The sequence below is a fragment of the Anguilla anguilla genome, chromosome 1 (assembly GCF_013347855.1).
Source record: "Anguilla anguilla isolate fAngAng1 chromosome 1, fAngAng1.pri, whole genome shotgun sequence".
Classification (NCBI taxonomy): Eukaryota; Metazoa; Chordata; class Actinopteri; order Anguilliformes; family Anguillidae; genus Anguilla; species Anguilla anguilla.
Window position 1 is genome coordinate 85013896 of NC_049201.1, and position 22634 is coordinate 85036529.

The following is a 22634-nucleotide window of genomic DNA, read 5'->3' on the forward strand; positions in this document are numbered from 1 at the left end:
CTTACCCATGGCTACTCTTCAATGAGGAAGAAATTACCTGCTTATCGCGCAGTTCACATGCAACTGACAGTGAAGAGTGAGTGCTTAAAATCATTGCATTAGCGAGGAATTCAAGAGCCATACGTCATACAGCCACATCAAAAAAAAAAAAAAAGTGACAAAAATGACCTTATATCCCAGGATGCATCACTGAGCCACACAAGACCACATTAAAGACATGCGTCTCAGGAGATCCCCAAGTAAGGGCGGTCATGGTGACCATCGCCATGGCAATGTCCTTGCCCGCCTGCCCCCCCCCCCAACCTTCACACCTTTTTTCAGTCTCAGTTTTACAAAAACACCTTCTATTAAAAAGCAGTCACGTGTGTATTTTGAATTACAGAATGAAGAAGACCTGCTCCCTTCCACACACCATCTCCTGAAATGCCCTCTCTCTTGCAGATATGCCCCTCCCCCTTCCGGACAGGAGCTGCAGCCTACACATGGCTGCCTGGTCCCTGCTTCGGCACGAGTAGCACGGACAGGAAACAGTGACAGAGTTCTGAACTTCAGTTAAGGGCTGTGAAACTGAAAGCAGTTTATTAATATTTCTTTCATGGTGGTACAGAGACATTTAATGCTGATTTTAAAAAAGCGACAGACCACACCTATGTTCAAACCCTAACAGACCAGTCGTGTTTTGTACAGTTATCAAAGCATTCGGACTCATCATAACTTGCACAGGCATTGCAGTGGTGGGATAACCATTCTTGCTTTCCTTTTTTGCAAAGACAAGCTAGGAAATATATCTGCATTTGCACTATGTACACACTGTCAGAGCTGCTATCCAGGGCCTTCCGTTTTCAGAACATGGAATCTCTGCCCAAGCACATCTAAATAAAACTAATTATTAATAGGCCCACTATCACAGCAACTGCTAACAATAACAGCTTTATTATAGCGTTACTTAACAAGTTTTAATATCAGTTGTTGTCACAATACGTTACTTTACCTCTCCAATCTCACAGCACTGATCAAAATCATGCACAAATGTCAAATGAGACAGTTGTTTCTCTATTCATTATGTCTTTATCACTTTCTATTCTCTCATTTCTGCAGATGTTTCCATAGATTAGCGATAAATCATAGAAAACAAAATAACGCCAAGCAATCTGACATTAGGGGAAAAGATAATGCAGAAAGCTTAAATTTCACAGGGCCTTAATTTGCCCAGGGCCTCTCCAGATCAAATCACTGGACAGTTGATGGACTGCCAAACATAGAACTCCACAAACAAGTCCACTGCCAGGAGACCACCAGCAATAAGCACAGAATCACAGACACCAAAGCAAACGGTGAAAAACACGTGCAGTTAACCTAAAGACCCTAAAGGCCCAAAAGGAGCCTTCTGGCTTTTCTAACCGATTCTGCAGCTAACCGAACGCAAGGAGCTGGTGCTGCATGCACCTTGCATGTCTCATTCCTTGTGACTTAAGCAAAGGATGAAAACGCAGGAGCAAATAAATGATGGGGTGGCCTTATGTCTCCCCACATTACAGAGTGTTTTTATGAATGAACATTGTAATGTGTATCCTCGTGGTCCCACGTAAGAGCGTACGCTATCCAGCACTACGGAAAGGGCAGCACAAAAAATGTATAGTCCAGCTATGGCAGCAATTACTGTGTCAATTAATCAAGATGGGGGCGACATAGCTCAGGAGGTAAGAGCGGTTGTCTGGCAGTCGGAGGGTTGCCGGTTCGATCCCCGCCCTGGGCGTGTCGAAGTGTCCCTGAGCAAGACACCTAACCCCTAATTGCTCTGGTGAATGAGAAGCATCAATTGTAAAGCGCTTTGGATAAAAGCACTATATAAATGCAGTCCCTTTACCCTTTATGAATGCATCCCATTAATAAATCCACACCTTCACTAGTTCCACGTGAACTTCCAATATAATAACCCAAAGCACAGCGCCAGTACTGATAATTTTATCAGTCATATTTAGACCATTTTTAGACCACAATATATGGCCTCATATTGTGAAGCACGTCAGGATATACAGACAGGTCATTATGTCCTATCTGTCTGCACAGAGGTCTACCTGTAAAAGCTTGGCTGCAGAATACCCCATTCTACAGAGTGCTCCTGTCCTGACCGAACTCCACTGCTCAATAGGCATCAAATATTCCCTTTCTTTATTTATATTTTCACAGGTACACAGAACACAGGAATGACAAGAAGATGTAAATTCTTTATAAATGTGCAAGACAAATTTTAAAGTTACTTAAGTTAGCTGGACTTAAATATGGCAGCCTCATGTTTCACTTGTCCTTCTGGTTATTGAACCAGGTATCTTCTAATTAATTACAGTTTCAAGACACCTGTGAATCTAACATGCTTACGTAATAATGTTTCTTATTGATAATTCATATTTTTAAAATACATATCACCATGCAACTAAAGGGACAACAACGACTGTCAAATAAACCAACACTATTTGACATGTCCAAGATTGAATATACTTTTATTAAAAACAAGTACGTGTTTAAAAATGAATCCCCAGAAAGTTGCACAGACATCTGCTGCTTTGATCAGGGATAACAGTATTAGCTGTTAGTTATTAAAGTTAGCATTGCTCTGCTATATGGCGATTCGCATGAGAAGAAAAAGAAGGGGGAAAAGAACGCAGCTACAGGTACGCGATCATACTGCACGAAATAATTCACTACGGGACAGTGAAATTAGTTCGCCATCACAAAAAAATATTCAGATTTCTAAAAGTGCACTAGTAGCTGTAACTTGTCCTTTATCGGTTTTCTGTGACTTTCAACGCAAATTTACGGAAACCAACCTGGTCGGAGAAAACTCTCGGTCAGAAAATAACCACATGGGAGAGCTTGTATTTACATCTCAAGTAACCCACCCGTTTATTCAAGTTAATAGTCAACATGAACAATACAAAAAAATCTAAATACAATCAGTCAGTTTCAGTAAAATAAAATGCATGTAAATGTCAAGTTTCGCGGGTGTTCAATGGTTAAATTCAGCAAAGGGCTATTAGTCCTAGGACAATAGCGGCTTAACGCGTTTTTGCACGAAGTAAAGCGGTAACTTGAATACTTTAAGTTACCCTGCGATACTTAAGCCAGATACCTTACTGTGAATTACACAAAACGGATTTACCCACTTAACGTGGAGAGATCCGCTGTGCTACTTGTTTCACCCATTTCGTCCAAATGCATTCAAGGCACTAGAGGATATACTAGGCTAGCTAAGCTAGCCAGCCATCTACTGCGATCGTTTTCCCTCCATTAACTGGGCACTGTGCAAACACCGTAGTCCAGTAATGTAGGTTTCACACATACTAGTCGATCACTAATGATACAGAAAGCCATAAAATGAGCGTGCGTCCACTTTGCATAGTGTTGGTTTAGTGCGTGTGTTTAATAAGCTTCCTCTGTCGACCATCTTGATATCTTGCTATATTCATTCTGTTCTACAATGCAGCTAGAAACTGGCTAGCCCCCTCCCCCTCTCCAGCATTAGCTAGTACTCTCGTAGCTACATCCAGCGTTGACTTGCTGCACACCTGCAAAACGCAACACGTCTGGATGCGCAGAATATTATGTTTAATGGGGTTTATCAATACGAGAGGATAACAACAAATAAGCGAATACGGGAAAATCTAGATGTCCTCCTTTGTTGATGACACCCTCCAGCTACTTAGCTCGCTAGGTATAGTTAGCTTGCTGGCGATCATGGTCTGTCGGTAAACTTGTCTTTCTTTTGGCTAACAATGTATAATTTTAAAAAGACACCTCGTTTTAAGCGAGCAAGTGTCGTACCGCGCTATTTATGCGAGGTACGAGCCATCTGATTCAAATCAATAGGTTGCTAGTTTTGGAGCTCACCTCTTCACTGCCGCTTGAGTTGTAACCGGCCTCTCCCAGGCTCTTGTATTTAACCTCCATCCCAAGTAAACGTAAGTGCGACGGGTCGTCGTTTAGCGCAAGTCCTAGGTTGGAGGGCCTTGGGCCTCCAATGTCTGTCTCTCCGGCTTCAGTCCCAAACCGGCCGAGCTGTGAACGCTTCTCAGAACGCAATCGACTACGCGACGACCAAGGCCGACCCGGGAAACGACCCCTAGCAGCGGCCGTACCGCATGAACTTCCCCCAGTAGCCGCGGTTGCTGATCCGCATCCCGCTGCCGCCATCATTAGCTCCCACAACAACACCGAAAAAACCTGGGTGAGACGACAGGGGAAGGCGCGAGGTAGGGGAGGGGAAACCACGAGCTCCCTGGGAAAGCGAGTCTTTTCTGTTACCCCTTCAAAATGTTACCTTTGAGTCAGTTATAACAGGAGAGACGTAAAAAAAATTCGAATATTTCTGGCTGGGCGAGTTATTCCTCAGATTCCGTCATAAAAAATATCAAGAAAGCTAATGCAGAGCTATGCTCCACTATGGCGACGCTGTAAAGCTACACTTTGGAAAGTGAACTTCAAGACCCAGCGTTCACTACGGGCATGCTACACGCTTCCTTCTTCCCTTCAAGCAGTAAGCAAATGAACTACAACCCCCGTGATAATTAATACTTTTTGCACGACCAATAATTATGAAGAATATTGAAGATATGAGTATTTTTGTGGAACTGAGAAAGAGACAATAACGAACTTAGTTTAAGAATGTGTTTATACAAAACTTATTTATGATGATGATATGGAAGTAGACAGAACATTTTTTTATCTGTTTATTAATTTAATATGGCAAATTCATAATTTACATTCATAAGAAAAAAACAGATCAATGGAAAATATATATTTAATTGATTCAAAGTAGAAATTATATAATTATATAATGGATGACTGTCTATTATTGAAAAAAAGTTTTTGTTAAAAAAGATAAAAGGAAAATATAAAAAGTTACACTTAACGCTTCTTATTTATAACTCCTTTAGTCACAAGTGAACATTTGTCCAATAAGATATGTCTAAATGTCCAAATGTATGAGTCTAATAATACTTCATTTTTAATGTACCCTTCATAAAATGTCCATTGACGAAAGTGCACACAGTAAATGTTAACACATTAATTTTCTGCAGCAAATGGTTTAATTCTGTAGTGGAATTTATTGTAATGCCATTGGAAAATATACTGCAAAGGTTTAAACAATGTGGTCAGTCAGATAAATTGGCAACATGCCAGTGACTCTTTAAAAATTGTATTTGGAAATTTGTCACAAATTTCAAATACTCTTGGTCTGTGTGTGTGCGTGAGTGTGTGTGTGCGTGAGTGTGTGTGTGTGTGTGTGTGTGTGTCCATTATATAGTTTCACAAAATTTCTACAATAGTTCTCACATTTGATTCGTTCAAGTGAAGACAGTGCTTACATGATCACCATAAACCACAACAATTCCTTGTCCACTTTACGAACCTGGTAGTCAGCTAGATATTTTTTTGTCTGCCTGTTTCCCTGTGGGATGATGGTGTTGGTGGGCCAGTAGGGGGCAAACTTCCCTCTGGTCAAATAAACCCCAATGCCTCAGAGCAGTGATGGGGATACTGTGCTTTAGGAGATGTCATCTTTCAAACAAGACATTAAACTGAGACCCCGCCTTGCTGTGGTAATTAAAGATCCCACAACACTTATCACAATGAGTAGGGGGGTTCCCTGGTGTCCTGGCTAAATTCTAAGCCTGGCTCTGTCAACCTGCCACTTAATCATCCATCCCCCAGTTTAATTGGCTAACAATTGTTGTCTCCCTGTCCTTCTCAGCTGTTGTTTGGTGCGTGTTCTGGTGCAAAATGGCTGCCATGCATCTCCCAGGTGGGCTCTACGCATTGACGGTGGTTGAGGAGAGTATATGTGTATATATATATATATATATGTATATATATATATATATATATATATATACATACATACCAGACCTGGGTCAAATGCGTATTTGTTTTGAATTCAAATACTTTTCTAAGCTTTACTGATCTTGTCTGGTGTATTGGAACCAATTAAATACTCTCAAAAAGTGCAAACCCCGCCTTCTTATTGGCAGGCTTAATTACACCAGGCAAGATCAATAGAATACAGAAAAGTATTTTAATCCAAAACAAATACGTATTTGACCCAGGTCTGATACGCACACACACACACACATATATAAATATATATAAATACTCTGTGTGTCTCTGCCTGGCAGTCTGTCTGTCTGTTGATGTGTGTATATATACATAAGGTATAGACAGTATGTACAAAACGTTTATGAGCTACTTTATTTAACACTTACCCATAGCTGACTGAAGCACTATTATAAATATAAGAATGCGAGTGGGGCTCAGTGGAAGGAGGTGAGATGGGGACAACTATGCTGGCATTAGCAACAGGATCCTAACAGCAACTAAATTATCTGTTATTTTCAGGTGTTTTTCCTCCAGATATGACCAATAAGCATAACCACACAGACATTGTTTCTGCTTTATCTATTATCATGCCTGATTCAAAGCTTTTAGGCCCATCCACAGGAAAGTCACAAAAGTCCAATCATAAAAAGAGTTGGTATTGTGTTATTACACAAGGGAGGGAACATACCTCCCAGGTTATGCAATGGTCAGTTATACAACATTGGTCTCCCAGCCAAGGTCAGCACTGGGAGGGACTGGTCGCAGCTCGGGGGAAGTGAAGTGTCTTATGGCACTGGGAAGCCTAAAATCCTGACATCCTAACATCACGCAGTGCATACAGTGTGTAGCGCATCAGAGACTTGTGTTCCCAAACAATGACAGCAGTAACACTCGGGCTTCACCCACCTGTGATATGCAACACATTCGTATGAATCTTGGACATATCCTGATCTGCTCTAATGTGAATGTACATTCCACAACTGTTCATGTGAAGTCATCGCTTCGCTAGCTGAAGCCATGCAACTGTATGCACTCTTGACCCACTATATACAGTGCCCTTCACATTTAATCATATCCTTGATAAAGATTAGCAAAGAATGCTGTAAAAAAAAAAAAAAAAAAAAAAAAATCAGTACAGGTAATAAGCCATACCATATGCACAGAAGAATTGGAAGATTATGTTCCTTTACATGATTTCTCAGAGGAAAAGCTTTTAGTTATCAAGCACTATTTTCCCCTAAAAAGATGTGTCAACATTATTTACACTGCTAATAGTTATTTAAAATGTAATACCAGAACAGTAAATCAGCAGTAACCATGTGTGGAAAATATAAAATTATTTGTGTATTATTTGTGTCCACAGACCATATTTGACCGATTGATCAAATGATTTATGGATTTCAATCATTTACATATTGCTAAAAGCTTGCTGTAAATATATTAATGTGACCATCGGCGTTTGTCATATTATTATTACACATTTTCTATGGAAAGGTTTATTTTCACCTTCGGCGTCATGATGTGCAGATTCCCGGATCTCAATCAAATGTGTACAGGATAAAGTATGAATGGTGAAAATCAGCATTAAAATTTGTCATAACATCAGCGTCCATCCCTCCGTAGAATACAATTTCTTCTTGTGAATATTATGTTTTATAGGTCTCGGCTTTAGAAAAATTCTGTATGAGGATATATAGTTAACGAACTGTTACCCCCTCAACACGAGATACACATCACACGCTCACTGTCTGCTGTAAAACTGATGCGCTCCTGAAAACTGTAGAGCTTCCGTATCCCGGAAGCGGAACTGTTGACCGTGTATATTTTGCTTGTGAGAGAGAATTGGGAATTGTCGTTGAGAAATTGTAGGTTACCGTTTTGTTTTATGTTTTCGAAAGTGGCACTTGGGGACGAAGGATACTATTAAAGGTGAACAATTATCTAAGTAGATGTCTAATTTTTCTTATATCTTATATTTTCTTATATGATGTCTACTTTTCGAGTAAGATAGTTGGCTCGCTGGCTAACTTGCTATCGGTGTGGCGGTAGCTTCATAGTTAGCACTCTTGAAAGTGATTTGCAGAATGCAACGTTATTTTAGTTTGGTTTCAACGGGCGACTAGCTAGATTACGATTTGCTGTTCCCCGTGAATAATTCAGAGAACTAACTGGCTTAGTGATTTGTGGTACTTTGCGTGTGGGTTCGAAGCGACAAGGCCCTCGCGAAGCCACTGTTACTGTCCTTTTACCTCAAAACCTTTCGTAGGTTCTGCTATGAGGTGCTGGTACCGTTATGGACAACAGTGCCCCAAGATCAACGGGAACACGTGTAACTAGATTCGCATTCACCTGGAGTCATACCTGGGCCGGGTCCAGGATTAACTTGGCACCCAGTTTAACACGAACCTCCGAAAATTGTCACACTGTACAAATGTAGGCAATTACTACCGGCTTCTTCGAGAGAATCTGGCGAAATTTTATTACATTTTTAATCCTAACTCGACGAAGTCGCAAACAAGTCAAGCTGTAGTAGTTGGAGATAAAATGGAACATTACTGTCATAACTTTTGATGTATTGTCTAATGCATTTTACTAGAATTGATGTTTTATGGATTGCGTCCCGCAGGCCTGCTACTTATTTGGTCACTTATTCATGTTTTATTTCGTGTTTGTCTGATAGAATCCACACAACGGACCGAGGGACCCCAGAAGCTGCCAATCACCATGAATCTGGAACGTGTTCCCAATGAGGAGAAACTCAACCTCTGTAGGAAATATTATCTGGGTAAGGGATGCTTATTGGTCCATACTTTTCTAAATGCTGAATGCCATGCACAAGATTCACACCCGTGGCTGTTAGTGTCCGGCTGGGACACAAATAACATTTGTCATTACTTTAGACTTTTTTGTTGTTCTTCACAAACACAGTTTGGCAAGTGCAGCACTCACTAAAAGTAAGTTGGAAAACTGAGTTTAAGAAAAAAGTGTAACAGTGGAATTTATGTGTGAGTTATAGTACAGCACTGAACAGACAGGCGGTGCCTTGCCTCAAGCTCATTTTATTCTTGTTCATTAAAGCATTATCCTGCTGCTTCATTAACACTTTAAATTTAATAATAAAAAGCCATTGCACTTTTAACTATTGATTAAGAAGAACAATTGAAGTATTTGCATCTTGCACCTTCTGTGTGTCAAGTCAAGACAACAAATGCATCAATAACTTTCTCATTTGAATTTCCTACAGTGGAACTGCAGGTCCTGGCGTTTGCGTGTTTTCTGAGATTACTGTAGCTGAATATTTTTTGCAATTCAGACTGGGACAGCAGTGAATTCCAAACTAAACATGTGTCCTGTGCAGTCAGTTGTTCATTTATTCTTCTGTTTTTTTGCAGGTGGTTTTGCCTTTCTTCCTTTCCTTTGGCTGGTAAACGTGGTGTGGTTTTTCAGAGAAGCATTTATGAAACCAACGTACACCGAACAGCTCCAGATCAAAACATGTGAGTGTGACTAGGTGCAGTTTCTGAATCTCTTGTAGCCTACACAGCGCAGAACTTGGGTGCTTTTTTAGGACATCATAATTTAAAGGAATATGTCCTGTGTAATACTTAAATTTATTTGACACCCATAATAATTAAATTTATATGATACCCATATTCAGAAATACCTAACAGGATGTGATGGCAAGATAGTGTAGATGTTGTGTGTGTTAAGGAAAAAGGCATTAGTATTAAATAGCCAGGGCCACATTGTTGATTAAGCTAAAAAAAATCTAATTAAATGAATCATACAGCTGAAGCTGAAACGAGCCTCATGGATTAATTGCTGTGATATGATCATGGTGCTGGAAAAACGAAACCTTAAAGCATTTACCTTGACATGGCATATGCTACGTGTATCAGGGAATGCACGTGTCAAGAACATGTTATGAAACCAATAGCTGCATTAGTACAGTATGTGGTGTCTAAGAGGGTGTACAATATCTGGCCAAATTGCATAATTTGATTTATGTTGCTTGGTGTTTTGACATCCATCCACAAGTCTCACCCGCCGTTGTTATCCAAGGTGTTTTATGTCAGTGTATACATAATGTGATGTAATGAATTGCATTTTTATGTGTGTCCTTTGCGGTCCATATGCGATCTCTTCCAGATGTGAAGCGCTCTGCTCTGGGGCTGTTGCTGTGGGTCGCAGTGCTCACGACGTGGATAACCATATTCCAGCACTTCCGCGCGCAGTGGGGAGAAGTGGCAGATTACCTGTCCTTCACCATTCCTCTGGGGATCCCCTAAACAGGAGACCTAACGAGGAGAGGACGCAGCATCCTACATCCTCACTCCGTTTGCTTTACCTGCTTTTTGTCTTGTCTTCACACACACACACACACACTCACACACACACACACACACTCACACACACACACACACACACACACGCACACTTGTAAGCACTAAGATACACCTCCTGGACTCTTCGTTTGAAACCCAACACTTTCAGAAATGTGTTACTGTTTGTCTTTGTTTGACCACGTTAGATTTATATCGATTACAATCTTGCATTCCAGTAAACGAACAAGTACTACATGCACCTTGCAACTCTGTTTATTCTATGACCATAAGATCACAGAATAAGATTGTTTAAAGCAAAGTGAGTTTAAATGAGAACCATTTTAAGGTTATGACTTTTTTTGGGCAGATTTAACATTGCCCCACACTATTCAGGATTTGATTTGTAACAATTACTTTTCCTCCCATTGCTTTTATGTTTGAAACAAAAATTTAACACCAACTGCTGAATACATTTTAATGTGAATGTATGAGGAATTTGTTTTTTTTCAGTGAGTAAAATAAAAATGGAAATGAAAAACCCCACCCTCGCCCCCCAATCACAGTATCTATCTATGCTAATGTCACCTTGGCACTTCTGCTCCAGAAATATCTGCAGGTACTCTCTTGTTCACTGAGGCTCCTATTGTTATACCCCAGCAATGAACCTTTAAAAGATACTAACGTGTGTTATTGCAGCCATGCTACCCATAATTCTAGACAACCAGGCCTGTCTAAGATTTTTATTCATGAGCCTAGGTGTGTATGCTTAAAAACCTGTGCTGTACCTCCTGTTTTACGTTTCCCTCATGTACCCTGGTTTTTCCCTTTTTTGTTCACAACCTGTAGTTTCATACGCTCAGGATGTTTGTGCAGTATCGGTAGCTGTTCTGTATATGCGTCGTCACCACCGACGCTCTGTCTTGCGGACATACCCACACACACACACACACACACACACACACACACACTCTACCATTTTAGGGCTCCATCTGGACCCGGCTATAAATCTTGGCAACCCAACTGTCATTCTCTCGGCCAAGCGTCTATAAATGACCCGCCGCTCTCCTCTTTGCAGCCTTAGTCAGGCTCTATTATGAAACCCAATCGCTGCTGCTACCACCACCCCCCTGGGATTCCACCGGGTGCCATTTTTAGCAGCAGAGTCACAGATTGAGTGACAAACTCCCACTTCTGTTTCTTGCAGAAGGCACAGAGGACGTGCTTTTTTTTTTGTTGTTTTTTTATTTTACAGGGCCCCGTGGCACCGAGTGGTTTTGCCCTGAGCCTGCCTGTCTCTCCAGGCACAGCTGCGGGGCCCATGTTTGTGTGGTCCCCCCCCAAGAAGCATTCGGCGCTGGGTGCATTTGTTTTGACTAGCGGGGATTTGACAGAGGGATCACAGAAGGATGTTGAGCAGGCGGGCGCATAGCATTCTGTTATGCTAACAACTTATATAAGCCACTTAGGGGACGTGCCGCTCAGCCACAACGCACGCTGTTTGCTGGAAAGGTCAGCCTCGTTTTCCACAGTCATTTTAGGAACACTGTTCGGCCAAACGTTGCGATCTAAGAGGCCCTCAAAGGGCTGCCAAACAATGCAATTTGAACGTTTCTTCCTCATTGTAGGTTCAGCAAAACACTTTTTTCCCCCCACAAATTCAGAATTTGTTCATACTAGATCCTGTGAAATCAGAACAAACCTCTGTTTGTTTCACTCCATAGAAACTGAGTTGAGAGGTGATGTCAAAGCGGAATTCAAATAATTTAGACATAGTACAATGCTGACCTTTCTAATTATACTGCTGTGGTCTATATGTCGCCGTTTTAATCAACAGAGACTCTGAAAATGCAGAGATGGCGAATCCCCATAAACAACACTTACAGCATCATGTCCAAAGCTGCACGTAAGGCAATGTCAGATAAAATTTTAACGCCTAGAAAATTATTCGGATTATGAATTATTATTATCGTTGTTAGTGTTGCCATGGCGATTTTGAGCCAAACGCCGACAATTTTGTCAACAGATTTTATAGTGTGCGTATTAAGCGACGGCGGTGCTTATTATTTAAATAAATAGGCTATTGGCAAAATTCAAGTAAGAGACAGATAGGCTTCCTAGTTTCTTTGGAACGTGCACAACAACGTGTCCTGTGAGATCTAAAAAGGTAATGAACGTGAGATGCTATATCTGTGCACGTGTCCGAGGTGCAGGTTATATCTCGCGCCAGGAACAAGCTGTACACTGCCCCCACACACAGGCATACACCTTCTAAGATATTATTAGCAACCGTCCAGGAAAATGACAGTTTGACATTGTGATAAACCTTTACTGGAGAGGTGGAACGCGATACCATTCTGTAATTGAAAACGCATAGATTATGGGAGGGAATTTACAATGATGTTATCATTTATTTAAGTGCTGTAGACTACTGCGTAGAATGACCAAGCCCATTCCAGATCTGTTCATTAAATCCCTTAATAGAAACTACCACAAACATCGGGCTTGGTCACAACACTAAATATATAACCTACAAAATCCCCGGCTATCTAAAAAAAAGTCCCATCAGCACATTCACTTTCAAAATCAATGGTGAATTATTATGTAACTTTAGCATCATAAATAATGACCAAAATACAAAAACAAGAATTAGTACGCTAATTATTCCAAATCGCATACGCATGGTATGTCTTTTGGATGCTCTAAAATAGTGATGCGGTACATTGTGGCTACTGTAGCCTACCAACCTCGCCTCCTCCTCTGTGTGAAAGGGCGATGGTGGGCTACGGTGTGTCCGAGAGGGTAGCGGTTTCGTTTGTCACAACATTAGTGCCGTGCGCAAGGTGGAACTGTGACGACAGGCTGACTAAACACGAAACGGACGCCAGGAAACTGCTATAAAACTGTGACCCGTCAAAGCCAGGCATTTGCAGGCTGCTTGCATCGCAGGACAAGAGCATCCACACATCTTTTTGATCAGTTTCATTCGGGCTTTAAGAACTGAACGGTAAAATAATCCTTATGGTACTTTATGATCTTTTTTGCTCTGGAATACTGTGGTACAATTAACACTTTGAAGGAACACCTTGGATGAGTAGCTTAATTATATTTCCCAAACAAGTCGAGCAGACGTCACCCGAGATGTGCCCAGAAGTTTAACTAATTTGTCAACAACTTCTTTTACGCACAGGTTTTTGTTTTTCGCCCTTGTGATCGCTCTGTGTTCTTCTGCTGCAGAGGAGAAATGGACTTCGACCTGCCGCCTTCAGTCCCTCTCGGTGGCATTCCATGGGAGAGGGTTCTCTCGCCTCTGATCCCTCGGCTAAGCGGAACACAGGGTCCGTATACCTGGGCACCATCGGAGCAGCAGATTCCCACCACGGAACACACTGGCTCTTCGCAGGCAAGTCCACTCGTGAATGAAATACTTCACTAAACTACGTTTAGCTTTATCTGTTTTTGTTGTTGTGGCACTTAAAGCATGATATTACTGCACCCCAAGAATTCTTGGTGGCAGGCGCTGAATCAAGAGACTATAGCATCGGAATTCTGATAGGACGTGAGGGGTCATGTCTGCTTAATAATGGACAGTTCATTAGCGGTTATACACGTTTCTAAAATAAAAATAATAAATAAAAACTTGAGTGTAGACTAATGTATTCTTGCTATGTAAACAGGTCGCTTGTGATCGCAGTGGGTTTACCGTACATGTTGACGTGAAGCACTTCTGCCCGGAGGAGCTCACGGTGAAGGTGACAGGAGACTTTGTTGAGGTTCACGGAAAGCACGAGCAAAGAAAGGTACACCGTCTAACGAAAACTAATTTGCATTTGGCACTTTTAAAACTCTGTTTCGGGTTTTATTACAAATACCAAGTGTACATTTGTTTTTCTCATTTTATTTATATGTTGCCTTCGAATTTCATAATTCAGAGGGTGGGAATTTGAAAACCTAATTCAGGTTTTAATGCAGCCTAAGCGGTTTGCTGCAATGTAAATAGTTGCATGACTTTTTAATGAAGTAGCCTATATTGTTTATTTAATGCAACTGCAGAGAAAACGTGCAACGATTCTATTAGCCAGAGCGATAAAAACACGACGAAAAGACTCGCTGGCAGGTTGCTCACTTACAAGACACTCGTCATATAGGAATAGAATACAAAGTGTTTTCCCTTTAGGAACGGGAGAATGAGGCTTCGTGTACTCCAAATGATGTATATATCATTTGGATTAAGCATAAACGAGCAGCCAATCACAACCATAGACGCCATAGTACTATTGAGTACTATATGATCGCTTCAAATCAGCGAGTCGATAACCCGACAGCTCTGCTATTGTCGGGATCAGGAAGCGTCACTTCAGTCACTCGCTCCTTAAGCACAAGGACTTTCGGATGACGGTTTGCTTATGCGCTATACATTAGTAATAACACATTGAATGCTTGCTATCGGTCACGTAGACTCAGTAACCTATGAAACATAAAGCTATTTATAATCAGCTCTATTCTATATTAGTAGCAAATGCCTGAATTGCAATTTGCCTCCTGAAGGACGGGCCAGGATTGGTGTCGCGGCAGTTTAACCGTCGGTACCGGATCCCAGAGGGAGTGGACGTGGCCGCGCTGGAATCCGCCGTGTCCCCAGAGGGCATCCTGGTCATCTGCGCCCCTCTGCTGCAAGGGGAAAGCTCCCGGCCTCTGCCTCACACTGGACCCTGAGCCTACGGCTCCAAAGGACGGACGGACGGACGGGCTAGGAAACACGCCTTTAGAGACACTGTGACCCGACCCAGAGATTACCACAGAGCAAGAGCCCGATCCGTTGCTGGCAAGCTGCTTGTGCAAACACAATAACACACCACTCGGACTGTTACGTACAGTACATCATGACAATGTATTCATCCAGAAATTTGATTTTCCACTTCCTTTCTTGTGTAAATACTATTAATCACAGTAAGAATGCAAATTTATATTTGTTCTAACATTTCAAACAAGACTTGCACACACACACTGCAGTCTCACCGCTTTGGTTCCCTGTTTGTATCCCCAGACGGGTACGCTTACAATATGCCTACTTTTACAAAAGCAGCAAACCCGGAGATTGTTGTACAGTTCATAATTGTTTATTGTGATAAAAAAATGTGTGTGGCTTTGAAAATGAGCATACAAATATATACATATGCTTATTTATGTACAAAAATGAATATGTTATTACTGTACACTGTGTCCGAGTCATTCTTCATGTGTCATCCTGGATTTCATTCAATATTGTGTCCACCTCGCTGGAAGAAGCAAAAAGTAGAAAGATAGACACTAGGTAAGTAAATAAATAACAAAAATCTCAACTGTACTTAAAGGGGGAAAAAAAGATTCCATCACACTCCTATTAAGGCACAAACACTTCATCAGATTGACAAGGCTGCGTTCATGGTTGTTGACAGCCATGTAAACTTAACGGCTCTTAAAGTTAAAGTCACTTCACAGATCTCATGACTTCAAGCTGATAATCCCAACCCCTGACTGAATGCTTAAGAGGTTCAGTGCACTGTGCAATACATAAAACACAATCACGGTATGGAATGTAGCAATAATTAAGATATAAACACGAGTGAATGGACATCCCACTTCCAGAGGCAGTAGCAGTGCATTTACATTAGATCAGTGGTTTTAAAAGTGGGGGGCCACATAGACTCGGGGGGAGGGGCCACTGCTTCAGGAGATCACCTGATCTGCTCTTTCGCCCATTCCCTCTGCTGTCTCAAGACCTGCAGCAAGGGGTCATCTTCAAACTCCAGCCCGTCCGACTCTGCGAAACACAAAGACATGGCATGAGGGAACAGGGCAAACTACCCGCAGAAAGGGGGGGGTGGTTTTATTTTTTATTTATATTCCTCCGTTATTTAACCAGGTGAGTTCCACTGAGATCCATCTCATTTACAAGACGGCCCTGGCCAAGAGAAGCAGCAAGCAGACATTACAACGTAAAAATACAATTCAATTCACCACGGGAACTGATATAAAAAAGGAGTTCGTAAAAGTATTCAGCAAATAACCAAGGCCAGGTTACTCTAGTGGAGCAACACTAACAATTCTCTCATGAAATAGCAATGTGCTTCATGATCCACAACACACCGTTTCACACGTGTGAAATATTCTCCAACAGGTGGTGACTTATTTAGGGGTCACATCGGGCTGGCACCTACGTGTGCGTCTCAGATTACCAGATTACAGTGGTCAGGAAAGACCAGGGGTCAAACTCCCCCACACAGGAGCCCCCCTCACCTTCAGCCTCTTCCAGCAGCTGAGCCACAACCTCAGGGGCCTGAGGCATGCTGGGAGCAGCAGCAGGGCATTGTGGGAGGGCAGGAGCAGGGGACTGCGGGGGCACGGGAGGCGTGTATCTGGGGGAGTCCAAGGAGCCGGGGGTTGTTGGGGGCAGGGGCGACTCCGAGGTGGGGAACAGTACCTCTGAGACAACCTGCCAACACAACGCCACATGAAGAAATTTACTTCACGGGCAGAGAACTACCTTGCGGGAAAAGTTGAACATTGGCTTCTGCCAAAACCTAAGATTGCCCTACGGCAGTACTAGCTTACCTGGCCCAGCGCATTGTGTATAGGAGAGGGTGGGGGTGCCCGATCACCCGGGCGCCCTTCTTTCCTCGACCTTTGACCCCTCTCCCTCTGTGGTCTTCTGGGCTCGTCAGGCCATGGTGTGACCCTCTCTTCCCCCACTCTGTCCCTGCTCACTCCTCTCTCAGTTTGGGTTGGCCTCTTTTGGCTGTCCACTCTACTTCCCTCTCCAACCCTGCTATGGCTTAAAAAAAAAGGCCTTCTTTATTACTGATAGTCGTTTTGCTGGTTTGACAATGCACCATAGCTCTTGTGATCAAAGCACACTTTTTTTAAATGTTCAATTTCAGCAAATCATTTTTTCCCCAAGTTGACAGATACAATGAAGATCCTAACATAACACAGACTACATAAAATACTTTAAAAATGAAAACGAAGGAAATGTGATGATTCTGTCAATATCCAAACCTGCTCAATATCTCCTCTTACACACTCTCCAGATTTTACCTGACCTGTGGCCTGTGGTAGTAACTGCAGGCAGCTTTCTGCAGGCCTTTTGATTTCAGCTGAACCCGCAGCTGGTGACACAGACAGGCAGAAACGGTGGCGATACCTGGTGGATTTTTTCCTGCTGCAGGACGGGACCGCCCGCGTTTCTCCCCTCACAGGCTCCTCCCGCTGCAGCGCGCTCCTCCTCCCTGCCCTCCTCTCTCCGGCCCCCCGGCGTTCCTCGGCCGTCCCGGACGACGGTGGCGGAGGGGACGGCGACTCCGTTTCAGTGGAGCTGGAGCGGCCAATCGGAGGGCCGTGGGCGGGGTCCCGGGTGGGAACCTCCCATTTCCTGGGGCTCCTCCTCCTCTCGGGGGGCCGGTGCCGGAGGGGGCAGGGCAGCACGTCGCAGAGGAGGTGCATGTGGGCCGCCACGGGCACGTCGGGGGGGAGACTGGAGGCCGCCGGGCTGGCGACCGGGACAGAGCGAGGAGCCGCGGAGACAGGGGGGGCCCCGGGGACACCCGCCTCCTGAGGGGCCGCTGGGAGGAGCTGGGCTGCTCTTTGAGTCGGAACACCCGAGGGATAGAGGCCTCGTTGGGCCTTGTGCATCGGCAGAAAGGAAAAGCCTAAACTTAGAGGGCACAACGTACACAAGAACCTTCCATTTGAAATAATATTTAAAATATATCAATGTTATAAATACTTCATTTGGCGTCATTCAGCAGATTTACAATGCCATACACAGCGTGTTTAGAGATATACAGCAGTGTGTTCACTGAAGCAATTCAGGTTATGTATTCTGCTCGAGGGAACAGACCTGAGAATCAAACCTGCAACCTTCCAGTCATACACTGGTTACTTAAATATCACACTACACTAAAACTCTAATGTCAAAAAATAAAATATTTAATGTCAAAGGAACTACAAGTAAGAACCTGAAAATTACTTGACAGATAAGTGTTTGCCCCACTTATATTAACATAAATTTGGTCAGGTGTGTTCCATTTTGAGAGACCACACAAAACATGTTTATACGGTCCAATCGACCTACAGGAAGCGACATCTGTCAAAAGGGGAATGTTAGGTCACACCTGGAGTTAGCCAGAAGCTGTGCGACAGACTCTGAGACCTGAGATCTTGTGGTCTGAGGAGACTAAGCTTGAGCTCTTTGGCCTGAAAGCAAAGCGCTATCTTTGGTGCAAACCAAACATAGTCCATCACCGTCAGGCACAGTGCTGACAGCAGCTATGAGGTTTCTTTTCAGTAGGAGGGCCAAGCCAGACAGACTTAAATCCCATCAAAAATCAGTGGTGTGACCTGAGATTGTTGTCCAGACACTCTCCATCAAACTCTGCCGATTTTGAGCAAATTTGTATGTAAGAATGGGCAAAAATCTCTGAATCTAACTGCAAAGCAGCTCATACAGATACAACCAAGAGCAGAGCTGCTATTGCTGCCAAAAAAGGGCCATCTGCTTTGACTCAGATTTTAAGGTGGTACAACACAAATTGTTTATACACACACACACACACACACACACACATAAACAGTATTCACTGTTGAAGAGCAACTCATTGGCCTGAGGTGGGGGGTGGGGGGGTGGGGGGGGTTGTGCAGGCTGCGAGTGCGTTTCACTGAGGCACAGCGCCTAACCTGTGGGGCCAGGCTGCTGACTGGGGGCTGATGACGAGCCGGACCTTGTGCGTGAGGGAGGGGCCACTGCCGGGCCTGTTCCATCTTCCTCCTCAAACGCCACTGGAACAGGATGTCATCTTCTGGGCGCGTGCGAGAGGCCAGGAAGGCGCCCACGGAAGGCATGGCCGTGGGACCGGTGTTCAGGGCTGTGGGGTTCAGCGCAGAGAAACGCAGTGAATGGAACGCATCCTCATCGAACCTGCGGTCACGCGTTTCATGGATGAGAAATGACTTTTAACTGTGCTGAGCGGGGAAGAAGAAAGAAACGGGGAGAAGAAGAAATAAGGAAGAATAACAAAAAAAAGAAAAAAGAAAATGACTCATGACTTTAGCATCAAGCAAATAAGTCATGCCCGTCTGGTAAACACCCTGGAAACATAGCACTGCATGAAAAGCTGCATTTACAGACACGTTTCCTGCCATGTGTAGCATGTCAACGTCCAAAACCACAATTCTGTCAGAAATGGACATCATTTTGTGCACGGAGGTGTTGTTGTCCAGACACGGATAAATTATCAGACATGGCCACCCGTGTCTCAGGACACGCCATGAAATTTCAGTGCGGGCAGAGTCCATGAACTAATCAGGAAAATCTACAGACCAGAAATCCCTGATCACAGACACTGACACTGGAGTGTGCAGAAGTTTCTGGAAATACGTTGACAGGGGAAAACTACCACACACAACGGACACACCCCAAATTTCACAGAAATTTAACAAGTCATCCAGAAATTCTGTTTTTCATGCAGTGTATCAAACCCCTTCCTCTTCCTCTAACTCACCAGTAGTATGGTTAATGAGACTGGGAGCTACAGGTCTCTGGGCAGGCTCATCTACACTGAAAGGCGAGGACAGGTCTGAACAGCCCACGCCCTCAGAGCTGATAGGTAGTGAGCTGCTACTGAGGGAGTGTTCACTGAAAGGGAAAGACAGGCGTCACAGAACACGGAACAGAATTTAAACTGCAGAGGACATTACTGAGCACGGAACAGAATTTAGACTGCAGAAGCAATCACTGCACAAAAACAGAATTTTAACTGTAGAACCTACACTATTATACATTAACTGTTCTGCATTAACTGCTTTTCACCGAGCCTTACTGTATGCACACTGCTGCAGGTCACGCTAAAGGAAGAGTAAAATATGGCGTGCACATTTTATCTTTCATCCGAACCACTGCCCAACCCTCCAGCCCAAACTGCACCTCCTCTGCAGGAGCCTACTGGCCCTCTCCTGCAGCTGCAGTATCCCTGGATCAGGAGGGTCACAGTGGGAGGAGTCTGACAGACCCTACAGGACAGAGAGACGGGGTAATATACCCATCAGATCCGATTTAGCAATTTTGCAGAAATCCAGACAACACAGAAACCAAAGGAAAATTAACATATGCTGTGTAATCCATAACAGGGAACCTTCAGATTACATCAAACAAACTGCGGATTACATAACTTTATACCACAGCGGTGGTGATTCTTGACACTGAATAAAAAAGGAAATTTATATTTGGCCTTCAGGGCAATAGTGTTGGAAGTTCACTTTAATCCCAATATTTAACCAATTCATTAACATCACAAAATGGTCACCTTCCTCTGACCTGGTGTCCCAGGAGAAAATGAGCAGAAAATACAGTGTTATAGTCACAAATACAAGATATGGCCACCCTCAGCAACTTGGTGTATTTGTTTCTCAATTCAACAGGCCTGAAGTAAGAATAAAGGAGCATAGAAAGTTCACCAAGTGTTACACTACACACTGACCATGACGGAGAAGTCGAGGGGCGTTCCGTGTGGGGAGAGAGGGGGGCTGGGTCGGATGTGCTCGATGGGGCTTGTGCTTAATTGGTTACGTTCATGAGCAGAAGCGCGGCCTAGAAACATGAAACAAGAGAGGAAGAGGACAGTCAATCATGTGTCATAATGCAGCACTTTGTAATGAAAACTCCCACTTTGCTCTCGCAGCCAAAATGAATTCAGTAAAAAAAAATATATATTTTTTTTTACTGCAATAACAAGCTGTGTATTTTACTGCAGTTGCCATGTTTCAATGGATTTTGGGCAGCAGAAGACATGGAGAAATGGAGAATCAAATTTAAGCACCTTGCTGCATAGGTTTTTTGGTGTCATGGCTGGAGGAGGGGGGAGAAGAAGAAGACAGCCACCAAAATGGCTGCCACTCTTCCACTGTCGCTGCTGAGCGCTGCCTCTCCTCTCGACTCTGGGGTTGGCCGTGGCGGAATCGCTCCACATACCTGGGGTACAATGCATGGTCATGAGAGACACCAATATCCTAAAGGAAATCACTACGATTTCGGGGAAGACCTTAAAAAATTAGTTATTATTTTGATTACTTCGCCAACACTGAATCCTCTTGTGTGGTAGCAGGTGTGAAAGAGGCCTGGTATTTTCCTGAAGAGGCAGAGTGTGCCAGAACCTCACTCTGTGGGAAGGCTGTGGTGTTTGCAGATGATGATTCTTGATCAGTGGAAGGCCAGGATTCAGAGAAGCTGGGCTGGGGCTCTGTGGAGGGAGGCATGCAGGGGAGGGGGTCGGAAGGTGGCCCAGTGAAGCTCTGGCCTTCAAGTGTCAATGGTTCCACCTGAGGTACAGAGAGGCTGGTGGGCTTAGCTAGACGAACCGGACTTAGGTTCTGTAAAATGCAAAAGAAAATAAGAGAGAACGTATTCAGGAGTGAGAACATGAGTTAGATAATGCTGTATTGCGATAATGACTCCCTCTTACTAGTGCGTGATTATTTGTGCTTAGCTAAATACAATATTCTTGAAATGGGAGCTACAGAGTCATGACTACATGCATCCGCGTGAATGTCTCGGAAACTGTTAGCAAAATATTTCAAACACAAATATAATGAATACTCGCCGTCTTTCTTTGTTTTTTCGGAATCTTTTTCGTCGGAGATGGGTTGTAATGTGTTTTCGGTTTACGGGGATCCGGGGGAAATATGTTTTGTCTGGTGAATATTGCACGAGAACTATGGAACGAAAGACACACATTCATCAGCAGTGCTAGCTGGCTACCGAATGCTGGCGTAAAAGACAGCTGGATAGTTAGCTTTGACTGCTAGAGCTAGCTTAGTCTACCTAGCTGGCTACTAATGTTCCTTACCTGGATTTCATGTTGTTCCAAATCAGACAGCTTAACGTTTTTGACTCAGCAAATACGCGATTCCCGTTAACACACTAATATGAATATGAATCCAAACAATTACTGATGATCGTGTCTACTACTATTCTACTTAGTTCTCAGCGTTTCAACTTTCGACTAAATTGTCTCAAACTGTCAAGTGTTAGTATAGCTTTTCTAACCAACGAACCAAATAGCGCGCCTTTCCGGGTTTCTGTTTGGTCACCAAGCGACCAGTGAGAAATGGCTGGTAAACACAAACTGTACACCAAAACGCTATTTGATATTTAGAAATTTTTTCAAAATACATTTAGCAATTACATCTGTCGTTGGTCGGCTTAGTTACTTCACTTTTGATAACATATTCCATGTAGTATAAACCACAGAACTAACTTCTAACCATAGGTCCTGCAAACGTTCATATTTTATGCAAACAAAGGGCATTATGGGAAATGTCGTCTCGACCCTAATAATTTTTACGCAACAGCCACAACTAGCCAATCGAGATGCCCGTGATTTGTGAATGACTTCAAAAACCACC

General features: G+C 43.2%; 4 protein-coding genes across 7 annotated transcripts in view; 2 read left to right on the plus strand and 2 right to left on the minus strand.

Annotated features, from left to right (window-relative positions):
- Positions 1–4435, minus strand: part of kmt2bb (lysine (K)-specific methyltransferase 2Bb) — a 56093-nt gene extending 51658 nt beyond the window's left edge. Inside the window, exon 1 of one of the 2 annotated variants that reach the window (XM_035390622.1) lies at positions 3889–4435. In XM_035390622.1, coding sequence (XP_035246513.1) covers positions 3889–4194 — 306 coding nt within the window. In that variant the 5' untranslated portion in view covers positions 4195–4435. The remainder of the gene's footprint in view (positions 1–3888) is intronic. The other variant, XM_035390631.1, reaches the window with a different exon arrangement.
- Positions 4436–7645: 3210 nt separating this feature from the next.
- psenen (presenilin enhancer, gamma-secretase subunit) lies at positions 7646–10742 on the plus strand. The gene is made up of 4 exons (XM_035430925.1): positions 7646–7803; positions 8555–8659; positions 9267–9371; positions 10024–10742. The coding sequence occupies exons 2-4, from the start codon at positions 8599–8601 to the stop codon at positions 10161–10163; spliced, it is 306 nt and encodes a 101-aa protein (XP_035286816.1). The 5' UTR covers positions 7646–7803; positions 8555–8598; the 3' UTR covers positions 10164–10742.
- Positions 10743–11718: 976 nt separating this feature from the next.
- On the plus strand, positions 11719–15412 carry hspb6 (heat shock protein, alpha-crystallin-related, b6). Of its 2 annotated transcripts, none has more exons than XM_035430903.1 (4): positions 11719–12102; positions 13434–13599; positions 13874–13996; positions 14745–15412. In XM_035430903.1, exons 1-4 carry the CDS (start codon positions 12053–12055, stop codon positions 14910–14912), a joined length of 507 nt encoding a protein of 168 aa, XP_035286794.1. In that variant the 5' UTR covers positions 11719–12052; the 3' UTR covers positions 14913–15412. The 2 variants fall into 2 exon arrangements, with proteins under 2 accessions (XP_035286794.1, XP_035286803.1); XM_035430912.1 differs by lacking the exon at positions 11719–12102 and adding an exon at positions 12957–13203.
- Positions 15295–22536, minus strand: proser3 (proline and serine rich 3). Of its 2 annotated transcripts, none has more exons than XM_035430867.1 (13): positions 22076–22536; positions 21830–21941; positions 21301–21599; positions 21050–21201; positions 20711–20820; positions 20158–20243; positions 19736–19869; positions 18912–19099; positions 17380–17858; positions 16791–17004; positions 16476–16671; positions 15918–15999; positions 15295–15475 (listed from the first exon to the last, which is right to left on the minus strand). In XM_035430867.1, exons 1-13 carry the CDS (start codon positions 22084–22086, stop codon positions 15433–15435), a joined length of 2106 nt encoding a protein of 701 aa, XP_035286758.1. In that variant the 5' UTR covers positions 22087–22536; the 3' UTR covers positions 15295–15432. The 2 variants fall into 2 exon arrangements, with proteins under 2 accessions (XP_035286758.1, XP_035286751.1); XM_035430860.1 differs by having other exon boundaries at positions 16791–17010.
- Between the last annotated feature and the right edge of the window lie 98 nt (positions 22537–22634).